The following is a 20,980-nucleotide window of genomic DNA, read 5'->3' on the forward strand; positions in this document are numbered from 1 at the left end:
AAATATATATATATAATATGAGTTAAATGAATAAAGTAAAATATAACACTGCAGTAGCCTGGTGAGTGATTGTGTATATATACAGTGGGGTCCAAAAGTCTGAGACCACTAGTCAAGATACTTCTATTTTGCATTTGTTTAGAATGTAATACTATTTGTTTTTTTAATTACAAATGATAATATCACCTTAACAAGTCGAGTGAAAAGTTAAATGTCTCTGAAGAACGGAGCGGTACTTGGTCAGGGTGTAGTCGATTCTGTGCAGGTGTCCAACTCCAGAGTAAGCAAAACACCCCCAGACTTGAATATTCTCAGCACCGTGTTTCACTGTTGGTTTGATACACTGCGGTATGATTCCCTCTCCTGTTTGTCTCCTTACATACACCCTGCTGTTATCAGTAAATAGGACTTTTTCGTCATCTACTAAAATACTGGTATTTCTTAAGCCACCCCAAGCGTTTGGCCTGGTTTCCCCTTCTGAGAAGTGGTTTAGAGACTGCTGCTTGTCCTCTGAGACCACTACAAGACAGCCTTCTTTTGACAGGACCTTTGCTGATTGGAGTCTTGCGTTCTGTGATGAAGTTGCTTTTATATCTCTCGGGGAACTAAGCTTGATTTATTGATCTTCTGATGGTGTGGTCACTGTTGGCCTGCCTGATTGTGCTGTGGATACAACTGATCCCGTTTCTGCAAATCCTTTCAGAGCTCCATGCACTGCCCTCTTAGTCTAGCCAGGATTTGATGCTGAGAAAGCCCCTCTTTGCTCAGAGTAACAATTTGACTTCTGACACTTTGACTCAGTTCGGATGCCATGTTTCCCACTATCACAATGCTACTTAGAAAGCAATGATCTGCTGGAAACTTGAGGCACAGCCACATTTATAACAGGTGAACACTGGCTGCAAGCTGAGTTAATTGAACGAGCCTCCGATGAGTAGATCAAATCCCTCTGTCATCTGAATGCATGCTTCAACAGAGGCGATACAACTCAAGGAAATCTGACCTTTTGTACGAAGAGGTTTAGTTAGTCAATGCCACAAATTAGCTTAAATTTGATTGCAGACCTAAAAATAGTGCAGAATCAAAATATTTCTTCTTCATTTTACATGTCATAACTTCTTGTGTTTTTAAATGTTTCAGAATCCTCAAACTTTGATAATTAATATAAATACACAAAAAGGTGGAAATAAGCAAAAACTGACCATCCATGTGGTGCAGTGCAGTGGCATGACAGAGGAGAGATGGATCAAATCAATTCAAATGTAATTAACATTAACAGGTGCATATGTATATGCATATGAGTTCTCCTGTTTTTTCACCTCCATAACACACTTCCATGCCACATTCAGTTTTAAGCATAACAAATTGGCTGTTTAACTAAATGTTGTGAAACTGAGTTAATAATATTTCATCACCATTGGGGGTTTTTTCTTTGATATGTTGGCTTGAAATGGTTTTTATGGCAGTTTGTGTTTAGAATTTATTAATTTAGAACCTGCTTAATTACATAATAATTACATAATGAAAAATCTATCAGTTGTAGACAAATGGTGTAATCTTTCGGACACAAGACAGGCGGCCTTCATATACAAGACAGACGCTTCAAACAATAGGCAATCAGACACATGTTTGATTCCTGAAATGATCTGCTGGGAATACGCTACAATTACAACTGGCAATCAACACAAAGCATTTGATTGTTTCAGTATAGCCCTAACATCCGAGACATTCAAACCGTCCTCACAAGTACCTCGTCATCTGATTGGATAATTCAAGGTGAAGAGGTTTGGATCAAGACAAGGCTGTATTTTCATAGTTCCCGCAGTTGTGCCATTAGGCCATTCACAGAGTCGGGCATGGCGTGCCGCTCGGGTTTTAACCATATCGTGGCTGTCACGAAAGCTGTTTGTCTGGGTAAAGAAGGCTCAGATGAGGACATCTGTCTAAAGTGACAAGTAGAGTCTTTAGCACAAGAGATGTCTTCAAGTAACTGAAAAATGTTTAATTTGTTGGCAAATGTTGGCAAATTCATTGTAGTGCTTCATTATGCTTTTTATTCCACGAAGTCTCGGCCAACACTGTAAGAACTCAGGCGTTCTCATTCTCTTCTTCACTCAACAGATGTCTCAACCCTCCTGAGTGTGTTTAGAGCAGATGGCTTGGAACAATATGGGAAATCTGCCAGGTAGGTTTTTTTTTATATACATGAATATCAAATCAGTTATCAGAAATACATTTTCAGGTAAAATCCAGATTACTGAAATCGGTGGAAAAGTTGGCAAGATTTTTAAAAGACACACACCGTAAATATCAAGCAGGTTGTATTGCGGGTTATAATAATATGGATATTGTAATTGCGTTCTAATTGTTGCTTATAGTTAGTTTTATCAGAATGAATTGTCGTAGTAATAGTACCAGACCCAAATATGAGCATTGATCCAAGAGTATACAAGTGCTGCCCCCATGTGGTCTGAAAGATGATTGTCATTTTGACAACATTTTCAATTGACATCTAGTACAAAACAAACAGGCCTTCTTCACAGGAGACATTCTGCCACAGTGGGAAAAGCACAGGTGTAAAAAAGATAAATAAATAATAATAATTAAAAGAATGATTTGCAATTAGCTGCTCCAGTTTCAGGGTCCAGGTGTTGTGCATGATGGCCATGGTTTTATTAGTAACACCTGATCGTTTCCTCCAGTGATATTGTGTCAATGGGCGACTTCATTTTTCCAACCAGAGTAAATGTTTGTATGTTGACCTATTCTGACCTATTCAGAACTGAGCTGCATTTTTGGTGTTAAATCCTTGTATCTCCACTGCCACTGAAGGCCTAGCACATTGCCACAGATGTTTTCAGTTAATCTGGCTAATCAGACCTCTGCTCAAGTTGAAATTATGTGGGGGTATTGCTGGGGTCACCAAACTCTTGCATATAGAAATAACTACCCCTCTTTGACTTTTTTTTCATGCTTTTATTTTTTTTAACAACACTGGCGCACAATGACTTGTGATTCACTGATGTGAAATTACAGTGCCCTCTTCTGGTTGAATGTTCCTGTCTGTTGCACCCAGCATCACTGTGAAGTGGGATCAGTGGTGAGCTCTGTTGCACATGTAACCAGAACTCACAGGGACGTCAGGATAAGCCACGTCTATGAACAAGTCACTGTAACTGTAGTAACTGTGTTATTTTAGGTAAAGCACTTCTTGTTTTCTCTTAGGGGCCCCGTTGCTTTGAAGAAAGGATTTTTCCTGAAGAAAATGCTATTTTATTTGTCTTTTATTTGTCATTTAATTTCACTTTTGAAATGTAAATTTTGTTTGAGTAAATATGAATGTGTTTTTATTTTCATTTTACAAACCATATCCTTGGCAGCCCTCAAATAAAATGTACAGGATAGTTCAGCCTCCGATTTTAAAATGTCTTTTTGAAGGGGTTTGTTTATTAAGTCTGATAGATGCCTTCTCATTCTACTTCAACACTTAACGGTACCACGACTTGTGTTTGGTAAATATTAAATGAACATTATTACCTTTCATGAATTGTCCTTTTGAAGGAAGAAAGAGGACAGACATTTTGTTTTTACATTTCCGGCTCTCATAATGTTAATTTGTCCATATAATTGAATGCTGTGTTTGCCAAGTTGTCTCATGTTAAAGGTCCCATATTCTGCTCATTCCCGCTCTATATTTTCATTCTGGGATTCCACTACAGTTGCTTGACATGACCCACAGTTCAGGAAAGTCCTTTATAACTTAACTTATAACTTAAGACAGACTGAGCGGGTGGATGAGCGTCCCTGTACTTGGTGGGCGGTGCTGCGCCTGGATCAGATGACCTGCTGGGGGGCGTGGCTGAGTGCGGTGACTGTATAGTTGTGACATCACAACCTTACGGAAGTCCTGACGGCTCGTTTAAAGGCACAGTTCCTGAATACTGTGTGCTTTTCTCCGTGGACTTGTTTTGATCCTTTCACAGTATGTTTACAGCACCTAGAGCTGCTTCATAGTCAGACAAGACATGGAGACCTCACTCTCTGCAATATGGGCACCAGGCACCTCCCGTAACAACTGGAAAAATCAAAATGCATGAGAAATCAATGGTTAATATTGAATCCAATCATTAAATCCGTCGCGTCGTTTAAGACACATGTCCAGACGAGTATTTGGTTTTATATCTACAGTACAAGAAGAGTACTTATGAAAATGTGACTTGTGGCCGCAGTTTATTTGTGGGTGTTATTCTGGTTCAACTCTGACAAAACCATGTGCGACGTGTGCAGGCTCTTCTCCATCAGGACAGAAGGTGGCGCCTGCTGGATGTGATATATCTTGCCCCACTTGAACTGGGCCTAGCCAACCAAACATCGTTGCAGGAGGCGGCATTAGAAAACGCACCTGGGCTGTAGGAGGCTTTACAAACACAATAAGCAAGTGCGCTGCTGAGAGTTATTCCCTCTGTAGTTGCGTAAGTGGGAGCCCTTGGGTGTCAGACTGTGGACAGGCGTGGCAGTGGGCTGGTCCAGGCGCACTGAGCGATGAGAAGCACCAGGGTCCATTGACTTGGTATCAGCTGAGGCCCTGAAACAGTCTGACAAAGGAAAGCTGGTGTCGCAAGCCGCAGCTGACACATCTCTTGCCATTAACCACATCTGGCTGTTCTGGGGACGGCTGTGGGTGTGCCGCACCCACACAGAAGACGCGGTCCCGGGGATGCACTGAGGTGAGTATGCAGCCTGCTCTTATTTGTTGTGTTTTGGTGTGTCCGACAAGGCGATCGTGCTTGAAGCGACTGGGCGAAGTGCTGTGCGCTCATTTCACCGACGATGCCTGACACGGTGCCGTCCTCGCCGCCTGATGTTTACCGTGTTGTTGTTGTCGGCCATGCGCTGCGCCCCGCTCCCCCCGCACGGGTCGGCCGGAGCGTTCAGTTGCTCATTGTGCTCTGCAGATGAAGGCCCGCGGTGAGTGCACGGTCCCATATGAGCAGTTGAGTGCCTGTAGCCTGCTCACAGTGACCCGGCCCTGTGCTGCAGACACGCAGCGTCTAGTCTCGCTCATTAGCGTGTGCTGGCTTTTATTTGTTTTATTCATTTATTTCTGTTTTTGCAGCAGCTCAGCCTCTCTGCGTTCCGGACGATGTCAGGGTTAATATGCGGGACATGTAGCCATTTTGCGCGTTTGAAATGTGACGGTTTATAACGCGCGGTCGCTCGGTTCTCCGCGGGGGAGAGTCGTGTTGTGCCGTCGCTGCTGGCCTCTGCGTTTTTGCGGGTGGCCATTACAGCGGATCCTCCGCTCCACTGGTGCTGAGGCTGCGGCGCGTGCGAGTGTTGCTAGGCAGCCATGCAGAGCGCGGGCCGTCAGCGGGTGGTGGAGCTGAGGACGCTAAAAACGCACGAGACGCCGTTTTGCGTTCACGCTGAAATGCGGCGCTGTGTATGCACAACATGGTACCCTGCACTCCCACGACTCTGATCCACGAGCCCGTCCTCATGTGGCTCAGGGTCTCCGGGAGAGGGGTACCTTTATCCCCCACACCACAATGGCAGACACTGAACCGAGGATGGATTCATCAGCAGTGTAGAGGTGGATGTTAAAGTCAGTGTGTTTCTATTATTAACCTGCTGATCTCCAGTAACTGTCCCTCTCTATTCAATATGTCAGGTGAGTAGGGTTTTACATAAATCAGGCCTTTTCTTTTCTTCCCACTGAAATGATCTAGTTGTAGAAACTGCGGTCATGCAAATGCTTTTTTTCTTTAGTGGAGAACCTTAATATCAAGTTTGTAGTAATTGAAAATCCAACATGAACAAGATTTTGAGGGGCAAGTAAACAACCACTCTGACAAGAAGACACTGTAAGGTCTGTTAGTTAAGCATGTATATGCAGTTTCTGTCACATAAGCAATAATAATCCAGTAGTACTTAGTTAATAAAAAAAAATTGCAACAACTTTAAAACTCCCTTGTCTGTAATGGACTGCATCACTTGCCTGTGCCCTCAGCTGCGTTTCCATTTGCTCCTTTCTTAAGTGATTGGTGTATTTTGGTATTGTTTATTTACATTCAGTGCGGTTTGCCAAGGCGGCAGCCAAATGTCTCATTAGAGGCTGCAGACTGACGTGTCCTCCCGCACAGAGTCAACAAAATGTATTATACCTCTGCATCATTAATGCATTAATGCGTTTCCATCTTGTGTATGCTGCCTTTCTGTAAAGCACTCAGTCTGCTCAGATGTTTAGAGTTAATGAGTTCACTTATTTGGGGGTTGAATACAGCAGTGTCGCCCTTGTAAGTTATGTAAACATGCCATAATAATTTAGTTTAGTGTAGGCTTACCTGAGTCTTGTTTAGTGTGAAAATAAATTAGGTTTAAGGTGTATGTAATTTATAAGTACGGCTGGATAGCCAAGTAGTGAGGACTTTCTCATTCATTCTCAAACAAGCTAATATGGGACGCTGGATTATAATGAGTCGTTTAGCATACAATTAACTGGTAAATATGATGAGTTGCAGTGAGCGCGGAAAGTAAAAACGTGCTTATTTCAGCTAATAAAACCAAAGGATGATCACAAGTATTCAGCTTTATCTTATTTTGAAAAACTGTTAGTAAAAGCGCTGGTTTGTTTGAAACTAGTTACAAAACTGGTTGGGATCCACTGACCGGCCATTACGACGTAAACCTAATTAAAGCGAAGCCGTAGAAAATCAATCCAGAGCTACTTAGGTAATGATACCCCTATCCTGCTGCTGAACGTCAGCGCTCAGACACAGACCTCCTAAAACCCACTCCAGTTTACAGCAGTCAATACAGGCACGTGTGTATACACCAAAGACAACTGACGGTTTAGTTCACCTCTTTTTTAAAGGTAGGGATTAGGCCAAAGCTCTCCAGAGTATCTTCCTTTTTCTTTTTTTTGATTTCATGAAACAGAAGTGAGGTGATGGTGCAGCATGGTCGGCAATCACAGTGTGACTGAGGATAAGAGGAGGAGGCAAGCAGCGATGGTGGGCCTGCAGCCACATCTCCACGTCTCCCCTTACTCATTAGGACCCTCCCTGGGGAGAGAGGCTTTCTGTCTGCTGCCTGTCAGCAGCTGGGCCCAGAGAGTGAGAGAGAGTGAGAGAGAGTGAGAGAGAGTGAGAGAGAGTGAGAGAGAGTGAGAGTGAGAGAGAGAGAGAGAGAGAGAGAGAGTGAGAGAGAGTGAGAGAGATAATATATGTGTGTGTGTATATATGTATGTATATATGTCATTTGCTTAAAACCAAAAACCGACCTTCTATTTGAAAAGTAAATGCTGCAGATTCAATAGCAAGTTGAACGGAGCAGTTTTTCCTCAATTATTAAAAGATGGTTGCTCTGATCTGGGAGCAGTTTGGCTACAAACAACATAATGCTTGTATGTCAGCGTGTGGTCAGGGAGTTGAGTTAGTGCTTTCGTGAATGTTTTGCGATGGCTATTTTAATGTTTCAGAGCGTTGTCGGGATAAAGTGCACAGTTCATCCAGAAAGTCCATTAAAGGTTTAGTCATCTGTCAGAGTTTCACGTGTGCAATGCAACGAGATTTAGTAATGCACACGGACCTGATGTCATTTTCCTCTCTGCTGTTGCAATGAGCATCTTGAAAGCTTGCCCTGGATGCTGGAGACGTGAGGGGCAGGATTGACAATGCATGTGAGCAGGGATGCACAAATATCGCAGTGGTTACAGTGATGCAACTAAAGTCAATAAGTGAGCCAGTTAGTGAGATGTAGCACAGGAGAGAGAGAGGGTGTGGTGTGTTTGGGACCTTATCTGCTCCCTGCAGCAGTGTGTGTGTGTGTGTGTGTGTGTGTGTGTGTGTGTGTGTGTGTGTGTGTGTGTGTGTGTGTGTGTGTGTGTGTGTGTGTGTGTGTGTGTGTGTGTGTGTGTGTGTGTGAGCTGACTATGTTTCATTCGGGGAGTGGCCAGCCCTTTTCTGAACATCCTTACGGTAACTCTTTTACCCTTTCTCTAATTACCGAGCCGTATCACCAGCTCACTTCCTGTTAGCGGTTCTGACGCTCCTGCCTGCATGTGAGCTCTTACTGCTAATGCTGCATTTTCGATAGCTCTGCACTCCCACTGGCCGGTGCCCCGAGGAATACAGCCTCGTTAACGTGAGGGTAGGTTTTTCATCTTAATGCTGCCGTTTGAAAATACAAAGAAATCGAGGCTTAATTTGCTTAATGTGCAGTCTATATGCTATACTGTTTACTTTTCTATTTGCCAACAGGAGACTCTTTCATGTTAATGCAAGATACAAAAGGATTTGCTCGAGGTTGAATTGTACACAAATGAGCGTATTGATTGAACTGACAATTACTTAATATTTGATCGTCTTTGCTGGATCTCTTCATAGTTTTTAACTCCCTCTGGGCTGATGTGCACCACTGGATCCGTAGGCAGGGCTTTTGTGGACTCTTTAGAGCATACGCTCAGGAAGATTAGAACATATTCTGCTCACTGCACTTCTCCCATTTGCACATTTGTTAGGATAAGCCAATTACTTTGTCGTCCAGGATTATGGCTGCTGCTTTAGGAGCATGTGGCTAGTGTAATTAGAATAGTTGTTTTCTTAAATAGATTTGCTTTTTGTATGTAAAATCTAAAAAATCTTTTTCCTTCTTTAATCTTAAAATCATATACTGTACAGTATAACGGGGATGGGCCCTGTTGTACTGTACATTGACCTCGTTTGTTAACTTCATTTTGGGTCTGAACAGGAAGTGATGAATTGAAATACAAACTGTGTCCTTAAAAAAACCAAACAAACCCTGTGTCCCAATCCATGACGAAGCAACTCTCAACACTTGCTTCATTGTCAGTGTGCTGTGTTAGCATCATCAGGAGGGTTGTTGGCCGTCCTCAGGCACCTCACACTCATCCTGTCTGAAGCTCCTGCCATAAGGAGAGGCCGGTCCAGCTGCTGTGAATTGCTCCGTTATTCCCATAAGTTGGTGCGTGTGCGATTTATAATGTGCTTCTGTTTTATGATGCGTCTTGATGTGCCTTCAGGCTGATCTCCAGACTGTTCTCAAGCTGAATTTACTGTATTTGTAAATGTATCTGTATCAGTATCTTTGTCATATTTACTGCCCTATTTAAGCCACAAATTGCACAGTATATGGATGACTTGGACTTGGCTAAATGCTGGCTGCAGGTTACCTGTACCTGCCGTTGTTGCACAAAGGATGTCATTTGGTAAAATGTAGCTGTAGTTGTCACTCGATGCTGTAAAGTAAATTAGGGAGATGTCTAAGGGAGTGGGAGTCTGTGAAAAGTGGTGATTTTTTGCCAGCGTACCCAGCCACACCCAGCGTTCTCCATGTCACTCGGAAAACACCAGAACAGTCAAACAATTCCATAAAGTAGTTACCTCTTGCTGCCATTTCCAGTCTATGATGTGTAAATTAAGTTAGCACAGCCTCTCTGTATCTAATCAGAATGTTAACTCTTATCTCATTGTTGTGGTAATTCTCTAACAAGAGCTATTTAAGCAGCATTTATAATATCGAAACTCTTTCTTTCCAGTTCTCCCCACCCATCCCTGGTTGTGCACCCACTGCAAAACAGTAGAAGATGAGCAAGTCCCCAACCCCCAAAGGCACCCCGGTGCAGCGCAGCCCCAGTGATGGGGTCCCTGAGGGCCTCCAGTCTCCTCAGCATTCCACACCTGGCTCTGGACCCCAGCAGAAGAAGCGCATCTCCAGCCTCCTTCAGAGTCCGGTGAGATGGCTGTCTGTCTAAGTGTGTACGATCTCTTTCCTCTTCCTCTGTCTCCTCTGCTCTACACGTGGTTATCTCCTCACATTACGCTAAATCTGTTCTCAATTGCCACTTGACAGCTTGGAGCCCATTCTGAGCGCACGACTGTGTGTGTTTGTGCATGTGGGAGGGCAACAGTGACGCTGATGAGGGTGTGTGTGTGTGTGTGAAAGTGGAGAGGGTGATCGTGAAGTGAAAGGACCGACGGGCTCATTAAATATGTTTACTCACCCTCGCCCCTGTAGAGTAGGAGTGTTTGTTAATCAGCGCATGTGTTCAAAGCCCCCATGGATTTTTATGTGATTATAGCCTCTGAGACACAGAAATGTTCAAGTCTTACACATAGAGGCTTTAATTCAGTATTATCATGACACTGAAATCATTTGTAATGTGTGGTCTGGTTGTACATGTATGTGTGATAATATATTAATATCTGGGTTTGTCTGTGTGTGTGTAGTCATTCAGGGAGGAGCTGGATGTGCTGATCCAGGAACAAATGAAGAAGGGCGGCAGCTCATCCAACCTATGGGCACTGAGACAGCTGGCTGATTTCATGGCCTCACATGGCTCTCCAGCCGCCCTGCCTGTCTCCCCTTCCAGTACGTGCACACTTTGAAATAAACCTCTAACATACTGCATATACTTTAACATTCGTTATTCCAATATGTGGCCCGGTGTTTCGTTATTATTAGCAACAATGTTCTGTTGTTAGCTCTCTCTGTTGTTACGTCTTTGTGTGTTAACGGCTCAGCCTCTGGCTGATCTCAGAACTTAACAGGAACTCCCTCTCCCTTTTGATCGTATAAATAAAAGTAAAGATAAGACGTAATCAGCTTCCACCCCACTGCCATCTTCATTTTGTTGTCTGCAGAACATCATCTTCACTGCACTCTCTCCGCCCCCCCCCCCCCGATTTTCTCTCTTCGTTCCACAGACATGATGATGGTGACACCCATCAATGACCTGCACGGCTGGGAGCCTGGCAGCATGGTGAAGGGGGAGAGGCTGATGCGCTGCAAGCTGGCCAGCGTCCACCGCCTGTTCGACCTCTTCGGCTGGGCCCAGATCAGCCGCACCCGCCTCACCGTTAGTTTCGCTATCTTTTCACATTGCGTCCCTGACTTAACCTTTTCCTTTTGTTATGAAGCAGAACACATGCTTATTGAACTGAGTCTTTATCATGCCAGTGGTGGGTACGGAAATGTAGTTTGAGTGGCTGTTGGTGGTCAGAGGTCCACCTTAAGATCGGCTTCGGTCAGCTGTTTTCTGTGGACATTGAGCTCATGTGGAATGAACTGAGTCGAGCGGACTGGTTTGATGCAAGGTATACAAGAAGGGATAGACTGGGCTTCTTGTAAGTTGTTGATGTAGTTTTAAGGCACTGTCAACTCAAAGTAATGGAGGGAGGTAGGAGTGAACTTAGTAGATACTGAAGGAACGGGCTGTTTTAACTGGAAGATATCTTATCTAACGTCTGTGTTTCTTTGCTGTTTCCATATATTTGAAGTGCAAATTTACAGCAGAATTCAAGGGACAGGTTTTCACACAACAACATATTGTTCAGCTTGACCTCCGCCATCTGTCTGTCTGTCTATCTGTCTGTCTGTCTGTCTGTACTGATTTCCCTCTTCCTCCCCGACAGCTGCGTGTTAGTAAAGAACAGGAACACTTCCTGGTGCTTCCAGACGGCCTGGCCTACAGCGAGGTGACCGGATCCAGTCTGGTGAGTAAAGACTAATGCCACACATACACCCAGTGGCCACTTCTTTTAGACACACCTGTACAATCCACTGCGATCCAATACAATGCCATAAATTCCACCTTTTACGAAGTTTATAACGTTCAGTTTGTTGACATTCTCAGAAATATTAGAAACACCTGTGACGTCACTAACTATGACGTCAATGTGAAAACATATGATAGAATTAAACATTGAACATGAGAGGCATCATAAAAGTAGACTTAATGGCAGGACAGTTGTTTTGGATCGCAGTAGACTGTACAGGTGTACCTAATAAAGTGGCCACTGAGTGTATGTTGACTTGGCTGTTTATGAAAAGGTGCTTTTAGCCCTCTCATGCTTTTTTTTCTTCTTCAATTAAATGATTAATCATTTAGTCTTCAGGGGCGGGGACAGGGTTGCATGATGCACATGAGTTTTTAAACTGCTTTTTACGGCAAATGCTGCTTATGTTACAATTTGTTCCAGAAGAATATCACTGGTGTAAGCATGTTATAGAATCGATGATGTCTTTGCTTTGCTACGGTGCTGTTGGCGGTTTCTAGGTGAAGGTGAACATCCTGGGTGAGGTGGTGGAGAAGGGCAGCACCAACCTGGGCGTGGACACAGAGAAGTTCAGCCTGCACTCGGCCATCTACTCGGCCCGGCCGGATGTCCGCTGTCTTCTTCACCTCCACACACCGGCCACGGCCGCGGTGAGTCAGCCTGGGCCCGTGCCAACGAGAGCTTTAAGTTCACAGCTTTGTCCTGCGCTGTTTAGAGGAGACGCCAGAACACCTCCAGATGCACATGGACGATTTAGTAATAACACATTTTAGATCATTGGTGATATGGTATGTTGGATATTATTTCATAGTTGCAGCGGCTGCAGTGTCACCTTGTTCCGTTTCTGTCTGATAACATGGTGTCATTGTCCAGCATGGATTTGCTTGTGAAGCACATTGTGTCCTCAACATTGTGACTATGAAAAGAACGGTTTCATGACCTTTTGCTGACACTGTCTCCAGGTGTCAGCTATGAAGTGCGGCCTCCTGCCACTGTCCCACGAGGCTCTGCTGGTCGGTGATGTGGCTTATTACGACTACAATGGAGTCATGGAGGAGGAGGAGGACAGAGTGGAGCTGCAGAAGAGCCTGGGGCCGACCTGTAAGGTGAGCGGACTATCATGGCCTGTTTAAGTCATTCACTGCTCCCGTGTGGGTCGCTGCAGCTTTATGAATGAGGAAAGAAAAGACATAAGGTGATGTGGTCTCATGCTGGATTCATTCTGGTAGCTGGCTGCTCGGACACTAAACTTGGGAGTTGGTGTTAGCGTGCCTTGTCACTCCGCAGCGACGTTTCTCAATAAACCTGCAGCTGTTCTAAGATAAGGAAGGTGTTTTTTTGTGTAAACCGTGTGATGTCATGATGTGTAGGTTCTGGTGCTGAGGAATCATGGCATCGTGGCTCTGGGGGAGTCTGTGGAGGAGGCCTTCTACACCATCTACCACATCCAGGCTGCCTGCCAGATACAGGTACACACACACACACACACACATTATCCTGACTAACAGCTGAAGTACTGGAGGCAAAGTGCTGCCACTGCATGTGTGTGTGTGTGTGTGTGTGTGTGTGTGTGTGAGAGTGGGAGAGTGAGCTGACCTGTGTACATAAAGTAGATGCAACAGATTCTACCCCTGGGCAGTTGCCCTTCTCTTGGTACCCTTTCACTGTAATACAGCCAGCAGCTCTGCACTGCAGTATAATACACTATCATACACTGTCGCGTGCCAAAGACACACTGCAGTAATCCTACAGGACCAGCAGAGGACCCCATCATTGATCCTTCAAATCTATGGGGGCTGATGTGTTATATTCCCCCCTCTCATGCTTTTGGGCTGCTGGCTTGAATTTAAATGTGTATGTGTGTGTGTGTGTGTGTGTGTGTGTGTGAAGTAGAACTTTGCTGGAAAAGAGAAAATGAGCTCATTAACTTTCTCCTGAATAATTAAAAAACAGCCTTAAAGAGAAGCTGCAGCTGGTTCTAAATCAGATTTTTTTTGTTTTGTTTTTTTTGCCAGGTGTCAGCTTTGTGCTGTGCAGGTGGCGAACAGAACCTGATTCTGCTGGACCGGACCACCCATAAACCCAACGTAGCCGGCACCGTGGGCTGGGCTGGCTCAACCTTTGGACCCCTGCACAAGAGCCGCATCGGCGAGCACGAGTTTGAAGCCCTCATGAGAACTCTGGATAACTTGGTAGGCAACAGAAACACTACTAAAATATGGAGCGTGGAATTTGAAAGGCATGCAAGTCAGGATATCTCAGTCTCTGCTGCACTGATTTTAAACATTTGTTAATGTGTCTCTTGCAAGTCTCCCGTCGTGGCAGTGCGATGCTAATTTGCTAGATTTCCCCAGTTTAAGGTGTCCTTGAATTATAAGGGTGGCACGCTAAAAGGTTTTACCTTGGTGTGTGTGGGAGGTTCGCTGATTCACACAGACTGCAGGAGGTCTGTCAGCTGCAGCTCTGCATCCACCAGCTCACTGTGGCGGCTGCTCCTTGAACACTCCTCCCATGCAATATTAAAACCTGATCCCCTAACAAAAAGCACAGGAAATGTCCATATATTGCTGCACAGACCAAATATTAATGCCTCACATTAGCCGAAGTGCTTCAGAGTAATTCAACCCATATTTAATGGATAGAGTGCTTCATCGTTACTGCACAGTATTTTTAACCCTCACACGGCAAACTTTCAAATCCTCCACCTGTCTCGAGTTGTCTGATGATGTGAGCGCTTGCCAGTCGTAAAAACGTGGGAATCTGTCCTCTCTCTACCATCTATCCTATATCATGTGAATGCAGCATAATCTCTGTGACAGACACCGCTCCGTTTCCTGTTGCTGCTTCACAATAAAAGCCTAAAAGCCTTCCTGCGGTTTCCAGTGGAAAGCGTAAAGCAGCCGATCAGTTTGCATCAGCGGTAACTAAACAGCAGATACAGTTGCAGATACGAAGTTCTACTAAAGTACTGAGAGCTAAACATAGTGAGACTTTTGAAAATGTTGCTTTCTCTCTGGTCACCTACACAATCACGGACATCAGTTAAAGAATGATACCACTCTCACATCTGTCCGTTCAACATAAGGCTACAGTTAACAACCAGTTAGCTTAGCTTAGCATAAAGACTGAAAACGGAGGGAAACGGCTAGCCTCGCTCTGTCCGAAGGTAACAAAATCCACCTACCAGCTCCTCTTAAGCTCAGTGATTATATCTTATATCGGTACAAAAACAGAAATGTAAAAACATCAAGTTGTGGTTTTAAGAGTCTTTCGTGGTTGCCTGGCAGAAAGTCACTGCTCCCAGCCAAGATATAGTCCCACAAATTGTCTTCACACTTTGGTTATGGTATGGATTAAACTCGGTTAAGAGGCCATAAAGGAAATGCATACGGTTACAATTTGACATGACATGGTGCAGCAAGTGTGCTGTAGCAAACCAGTGGAAAAGTGCCTGCTTTCTGCACCATTCTGTCCTCCAAAGGGTGAGATGATTTTGTCTGCAGCGTGTATACACCCTGAAACCCCTTTCTTCCGTTGTTTCCAGGGCTACCGTACGGGCTACGCCTACCGTTTCCCTGTGCTGCTGGAGCGATCGCGGACACGGAGAGAGGTGGAGGTACCTGCCACCGCCACCGCTTTCCACCAGTTTGATGACGATGGGATCCACCCGGCTCTGAGGCAGCACCCCTTTGCCCAGCGCCAGCAGCAGGAGAGGACTCGATGGCTCAACACCCCCAATACCTACCAAAAAGTGAGCCAGGAGCAAGCCAGCCCGGGACACCAGCGCAGCACTGTGAGGCTCCGGGAATCAATCCTTTTTCATTCATTGAACAGACCACACATTGCGATGGTCCCCACTGTAGTCCAAAATCTATCTGCACTCTGTTCATTGAAACATCCACAGCGTTGTACAGACTATGCTACATTGTGGGCATAAAAGTTGTGTAATGTTTCCTCCTCAAAAAGGGATACGTGGGTATAAAAAGAAAATACACATATAGACGCCGGAGAGCAGAGAGGTCAGAACCAGGAGATTAAAGTGTGTAATTAAATCACCATCTTTCTGATGATGTAGAAAGAAATTGGTTATATTTGACACTCAACCAAGAGTACTTCTGTTTTCCCTCTGATTCGTGGAGGTTGATGTACACTGTGGAGCGTTTGTTTTTATTTCTTTACCTTAGAGAAAAGATGGAGCAGAGCTGCGGTGGCGAGTCCTTGTAGAGACAAAAACAATATGAGGCTGGTAGTCTTACATCAGTGGGAGGAGCTTGGCTCCCTCGGCCCCTCCCACCCTCCTCTCTCTCTCTTCTCCTCTGCATTGCAGGGGAAAGCCCACAGCTCTGATGACTACTGCAGTGCAGAGTCTGCCCTCTGGTGGACAAACACCCATATTGTCAAAGCTGCATGATAAAAACACACTTCATAAGAAGCCCATGTCTGACAGACAGGATCTGCTACATATAGAGTCATAAAATTCTGCTGTTTATTTTTATAGTGGATTATGAGATATTGTTTTCACGTTTGTTTTCTTGCCCTTAGTGGTTGAAGTCAGAAGAGATCACACAAGCTGGCAGCACATCCATCAAGATGGAGAACCCAAACCAGTTTGTGCCTCTTTTCACCAACCCTCAAGAAGTGATCGAGACACGAAACAAGGTTTCCTCGTGTCTGTCCTTTTCTGTGCCCCACGGTTCCTATGTTGGCCTTCTGCATCCTGTCGCATGAAACACAAATGTAACGCAAGACATTTTTCTTTCCCCTCAGATCCGACAGCAGAATCGTCAGGACATGAAGACAGCAGGGCCGCAGTCTCAGGTCCTCGCCAGCGTTATAACAGTTGACAGTCCCCCGGTAAGCTACAGCATCGCCTCTTGCCAAACATCTGCCTCTTTTTCCCTTCCAAGTCCGCCTCTTGAGCTGCAGAGTTAAAAGCTGTGATTTGGTTTCTCTGCTTGTCTGTTAGTCTCCAGTCAGCCCACCTGAAGTCCCAGCAGAGCCAGAACCTCCCAACCCCTTCAACCAGCTGACAGACCAGGAGCTGGAGGAGTACCGCAAGGAGGTGCAGAGGAAACAGGATGGGGGGACCAATGGTATGATTAATTCAACTCGGCTGACACAGTGACTATTAACTCTATTTAGTTTCTCCTGCAGTACTATAATAGTCACTGTATGAAGAAGACGTCTGTTTATTCTTAAGTTTAGATTTATTCTTAAAGCAGTATTAGAACACGGCTAGAATACAGATTCAAAGTTATTGTCGTGTGTATATATATATATATATATATATATATATATGGCAAAAAGTATGTTGGCGAACATTACACCCATGATAGTTGTACCATGTGCATGAATCTGCTGCTATAACAGCCTCCACTCTTCTGGGACGGTTCTCCACCAGATGTTTGGAACCTGGCTGCAGGGCTTTTGCTCACATTCGGCCTCAAGAGCGTTAGTGAGGCCGGGCCGCTGAGGTCGGGGCGATGAGACCTGCCTCAGAGTGGGCACTGCAATGAATCTGACCGTGGTTTCATGGCGAAAGTTAGCTTCGGCTAGGTAGCTAACTGGAAAGGCTGGTGCTCAACGCGTTAGCAAGAAAGTTAGCTGCGACAATGCTTTGAGGTAGGCTAGCTCGTCACACAGTCCCCTCATTGCCCGAGCCTGTATTTACCACTGAAGTTACACGCACACACACACACACACACACACACACACAATGGAAATGTGGGAATAGATAAATGATTTAAATGTGTGCTAAATCCAAAGAAAAGAAAAACACATTTTATCAACTGATGCTTTTCTCCTTTTTTTACCAACTGACTGGAGGGGAAACCACAGACCTTAATATATCTATTTACACTCAACTGTATTATCTTAATGTATTTTTGATTCATCTGATAACCTTGTACTGTGTAGCATACCTTTGGCTATAATGTGTAGTAAAGGCAGCCCCCTCACTTTCACCGTTAATGCGTTGCACACTTTCTTCTGACCCTCTTAAAGGTGCTGTGTTTATTCAGATACTAATACAGGCTATCGACACCATCTATCATTATAGAAAGAAGAAAGAAACTGAAATCTTTTGCTCCGTTTGTGCTCTTTTGCTCTCCTCCATTTTGTGCTGTAAGTCATGCAGCAGATTTCCTGCATGTTATAAAATGTAAAATGCTGTACAGCTGCTGATAGACTCTCCTTAACTGATGTTTGAAAAGGTCCTCGCTTCACACAGCACCCTTAAGCAAACTTGTTTTCACTCTGTCATGTAATCTCTGTTCACTTCTCTTTGCCTCACAAATCTAACTTCCTGCACAGCAGAACCCTCACTGTCCTTCACTGTGTGTGTGTGTGTGTCCGTCTTTTTGTGTAAGTAGGGGAGGAGGTGGCAAATGACGAGGAGTCTCCCCCCGCTACCTCCCCCACAAAGGGCCCTCCGCCCAGCCACCCTCCTCTCTCAGGTGAGGCGTGGCAGCGCGCTGACTCGTCTGCCCTGCTTGCTTTGCGGCCTGCCTGTCTGGCCAGCAGCCTGCTCCAAGTCTTACATGGACTCTGCTTCTGCCATCTCCTGCTTCAAATGCTCACTGACAACCGTGTTACACCTCCGCATACGCAGTTGGTGCCGTCTCTGTTTAGTTAGAACACACATTCCGAAACGACTAGGCCATCTAATGCCAGTTTTTTGTGTATTCACACAGACGATTGAATCACGAATGACTTGCCCTGTAGATTATTATTTTACATTTCACATTATTAGTTTCATTCTACATAAATGTAAAATTCCCAGTACAGACATATAGCTATCTATAAGAGCGGCAGCATCATTAGGTCTCGGCGTCCGAGGCTACAGCCCAAAATGTTTTATGAATAGCCCCGGACCTAAAAAAGAATATATATATATATATATTTTACCAAATAGGAATGGTAAAAAAAAGCCCTGGTCAAGAGGACCTCTGGGTAATGGCATATTCTGTGCATTCTGTGCACGAGTGAACTCATTCACCTCTGGTGGTCCCAGACATGTTCGATACCTAAAAGCGTAACATGGGGTGTCAGGTTTTGTTGGCATGTGTAATTGATGTTCCTCGGGAAAGACATTTTGACTCGAGGCAGCGGGAAAAACACAGGCTCAACTTATAGCATTATGAATGGCTCTGGTACATGTAGCTCTGCCAGTGGGTCAGCCTGGGAATGGCTCAAAGTGAATGGAATGCAGACGTTGTTTCTGCTATTAGTTACACCTGTGGAAGTCAAAATGTCTGTTGTGTTAGCCGTTACTGTTTGACTTACATTTACCACATTTCAGCCCATTGTAGGGACATCCATTTGTCATCCATACTGTATCTGTTGTACTCTCTCCCTCTGTATCTGTCCGTCTGTCTGTCCTTTTCTGTGTTACTTCTCACTGATTCATAGGGCACACGTCTGGTGCTTTGGTCTTGTCTCACTACCAAGTACAGAGAAACAGTACGACAACCCACTTCTCATTAAGCAAGCATGTTCATCTGCAGTGACACGTCCAGCATGTGGCTTTGCAGCTCCGCCCCACTCAAATCTTTCTGTCTGGTTTGCTGAATGTTCTACGTTTTGTTTTTTAACAATACTTTGAGCAGAAGAAGCAAAGACCGGCTCTCCAGCCATACAGAACGGAGGCGAGGAGGAGAAGCAGACGACGGAGGAACTGGAGAAAGGGATGAAGGCGCTCTCGACCAACGACACCTCCTCCACACCCGCTGCTCCGCCCGCCAAACCACAAGGCGGCACCCCAGAGGGCTCGCCTTCCAAGTCCCCGTCCAAGAAGAAGAAGAAGTTCAAGTTCCTGAAAAAGAGCAAGAAGCAGAAGGAGAAGGCGGAAACCTGAGGCGCTCCGACACGCCAGACCTCGGGTGAAATACTACTGTGAAACATTTCTTAGTGTATGACGGAGTAGCAGATGAGTTCACCACATCAGACCCATTCAAACAGTCAGTTAAGATGTCAGTCACAGACATGGTGTACTACTATCGACTCTCAAATACTTTACTGTAACACTGGTACTCGCTGATTTGATCTATGTGGTGATTCATCTTGAGCAGGTTTAAAAAAACACTGATAATTATTTTCACATACTATTTGACCCAGGTCGGATACAACATTTTGACGCAGTCCTTCTTGTCTCACACACACACCCACACACACACACACACACACACACACAGTCCCTGTATTACACACGTCTTATTTTCACCTGCTGTGCTCTCAAACCATTACTTAACTTCACTGTATAGGCAGTCGAACATGTTCCTTTCTAATAAAACTGGGATTACCAGTGTGATCCTGTGTGCACTTACTGCTCAGAATTTGTTTCATACCATTGTTTTTTTTTTGTATCCACAACTTTGCAAGACACGGTGGAAATGTAGGTCCCCTTGAATTATGCACCCCTTATCCACATATAGGCACTTGACACATGTATATTGACCTTCTAGTATGTTGCATCTGTTCATCATCATAGGCATCTTCAAGTCATGATTTGGTTCTAATTATCCGATAGATGTTGCAGGTAACCTACGTGAGCCCAGGTGCAGTACGTGTAGAAATATACTGATAGCTACTGATTGTGCTCCTCTGAATGCTGGTGTTTGTGCAATCAGCTTGTTGACATTGTTACAGCAGGGACGGACAAGGACAAAGAAAAGCGGGGGAAATATACTGGCTCGCAACAAAACACAAGCCGCTATAAATGCCGCTATGACCCCCCAAAAAAAGGATAAAGCAGTATTTGTTGCTTGCCGATGCAGTTTGAAAACCCAGTAATAGAAGATACTGAAGGTACTAAACATTCCACTTTTCTCGTTTTCTTTCAAATGTTTGTGTGCAAAATACCTCTTAACAGTTGTGATTGTTTTCTGTTTTAACCAGTAGCTGTTATCAAAGACGCTGACGTGTGGTGTTTGCTCATTGTTTTAATTTATTTTATATTATTAGAATGTACAAGTGAGTGTTGCAAGGTTACCATGTATCAGTCATTAAAGATCAAGTTTGATTTAAAACCAACTGCACATCTAGTTCATGTCTGTCTGTCTCTGCTTGGTTGTCTTGGGCTTATTATGCTTTTTTGTTTTTTTTTATACCACTTGATCAAACGTTAAAGTAGCCTTAACAATAACAATAAACAACAATAAATAAAGTAGAGTGAAAACACTTTGGAATGCCACAGAAGTGTGATAGCAAAAGGCAAATTGACACTGGACGTTGGACAGTATAGTGATTTTCTTACTAATTTCTAATTCAATGACTTCACAAACAAATGAACAGCAACTGGGAGCCAACCAGGTACAGTTGCTTACACCCACATAAACCTTTTTCTTCATTAAAGTATTATTCCAGCTATTAATTTAACAACTAATGCACAGTATTTGTTTAGG

The 20,980-nt window shown here is 44.4% G+C and overlaps 1 protein-coding gene across 2 annotated transcripts; it reads left to right on the top strand.

The window, feature by feature from the left end:
- The first annotated feature begins 4,685 nt into the window (after positions 1-4,685).
- add2 (adducin 2 (beta)) lies at positions 4,686-20,609 on the top strand. Of its 2 annotated transcripts, XM_070903631.1 has the most exons (15): positions 4,686-4,727; positions 9,560-9,754; positions 10,251-10,392; positions 10,728-10,879; positions 11,436-11,516; positions 12,080-12,229; positions 12,542-12,685; positions 12,950-13,048; positions 13,595-13,771; positions 15,124-15,372; positions 16,122-16,238; positions 16,347-16,433; positions 16,546-16,672; positions 17,951-18,034; positions 19,187-20,609. In XM_070903631.1, the coding sequence occupies exons 2-15, from the start codon at positions 9,608-9,610 to the stop codon at positions 19,432-19,434; spliced, it is 2,004 nt and encodes a 667-aa protein (XP_070759732.1). In that variant the 5' UTR covers positions 4,686-4,727; positions 9,560-9,607; the 3' UTR covers positions 19,435-20,609. The 2 variants fall into 2 exon arrangements, with proteins under 2 accessions (XP_070759732.1, XP_070759733.1); XM_070903632.1 differs by lacking the exons at positions 4,686-4,727; positions 17,951-18,034 and adding an exon at positions 8,114-8,151 and having other exon boundaries at positions 19,190-20,609.
- Positions 20,610-20,980: the final 371 nt, after the last annotated feature.

The sequence above is a fragment of the Enoplosus armatus genome, chromosome 4 (genome assembly GCF_043641665.1).
Source record: "Enoplosus armatus isolate fEnoArm2 chromosome 4, fEnoArm2.hap1, whole genome shotgun sequence".
NCBI lineage: Eukaryota > Metazoa > Chordata > Actinopteri > Centrarchiformes > Enoplosidae > Enoplosus > Enoplosus armatus.

Excerpts from the sequence above, each read along its gene's own strand:
- add2 (XM_070903631.1), top strand. The coding sequence starts at position 9,608 with ATGAGCAAGTCCCCAACCCCCAAAGGCACCCCGGTGCAGCGCAGCCCC. Across the intron at positions 10,393-10,727 it reads CCTGCCTGTCTCCCCTTCCA|ACATGATGATGGTGACACCC; the intron begins GTACGTGCACAC and ends TTCGTTCCACAG. Across the intron at positions 11,517-12,079 it reads AGGTGACCGGATCCAGTCTG|GTGAAGGTGAACATCCTGGG; the intron begins GTGAGTAAAGAC and ends GGCGGTTTCTAG.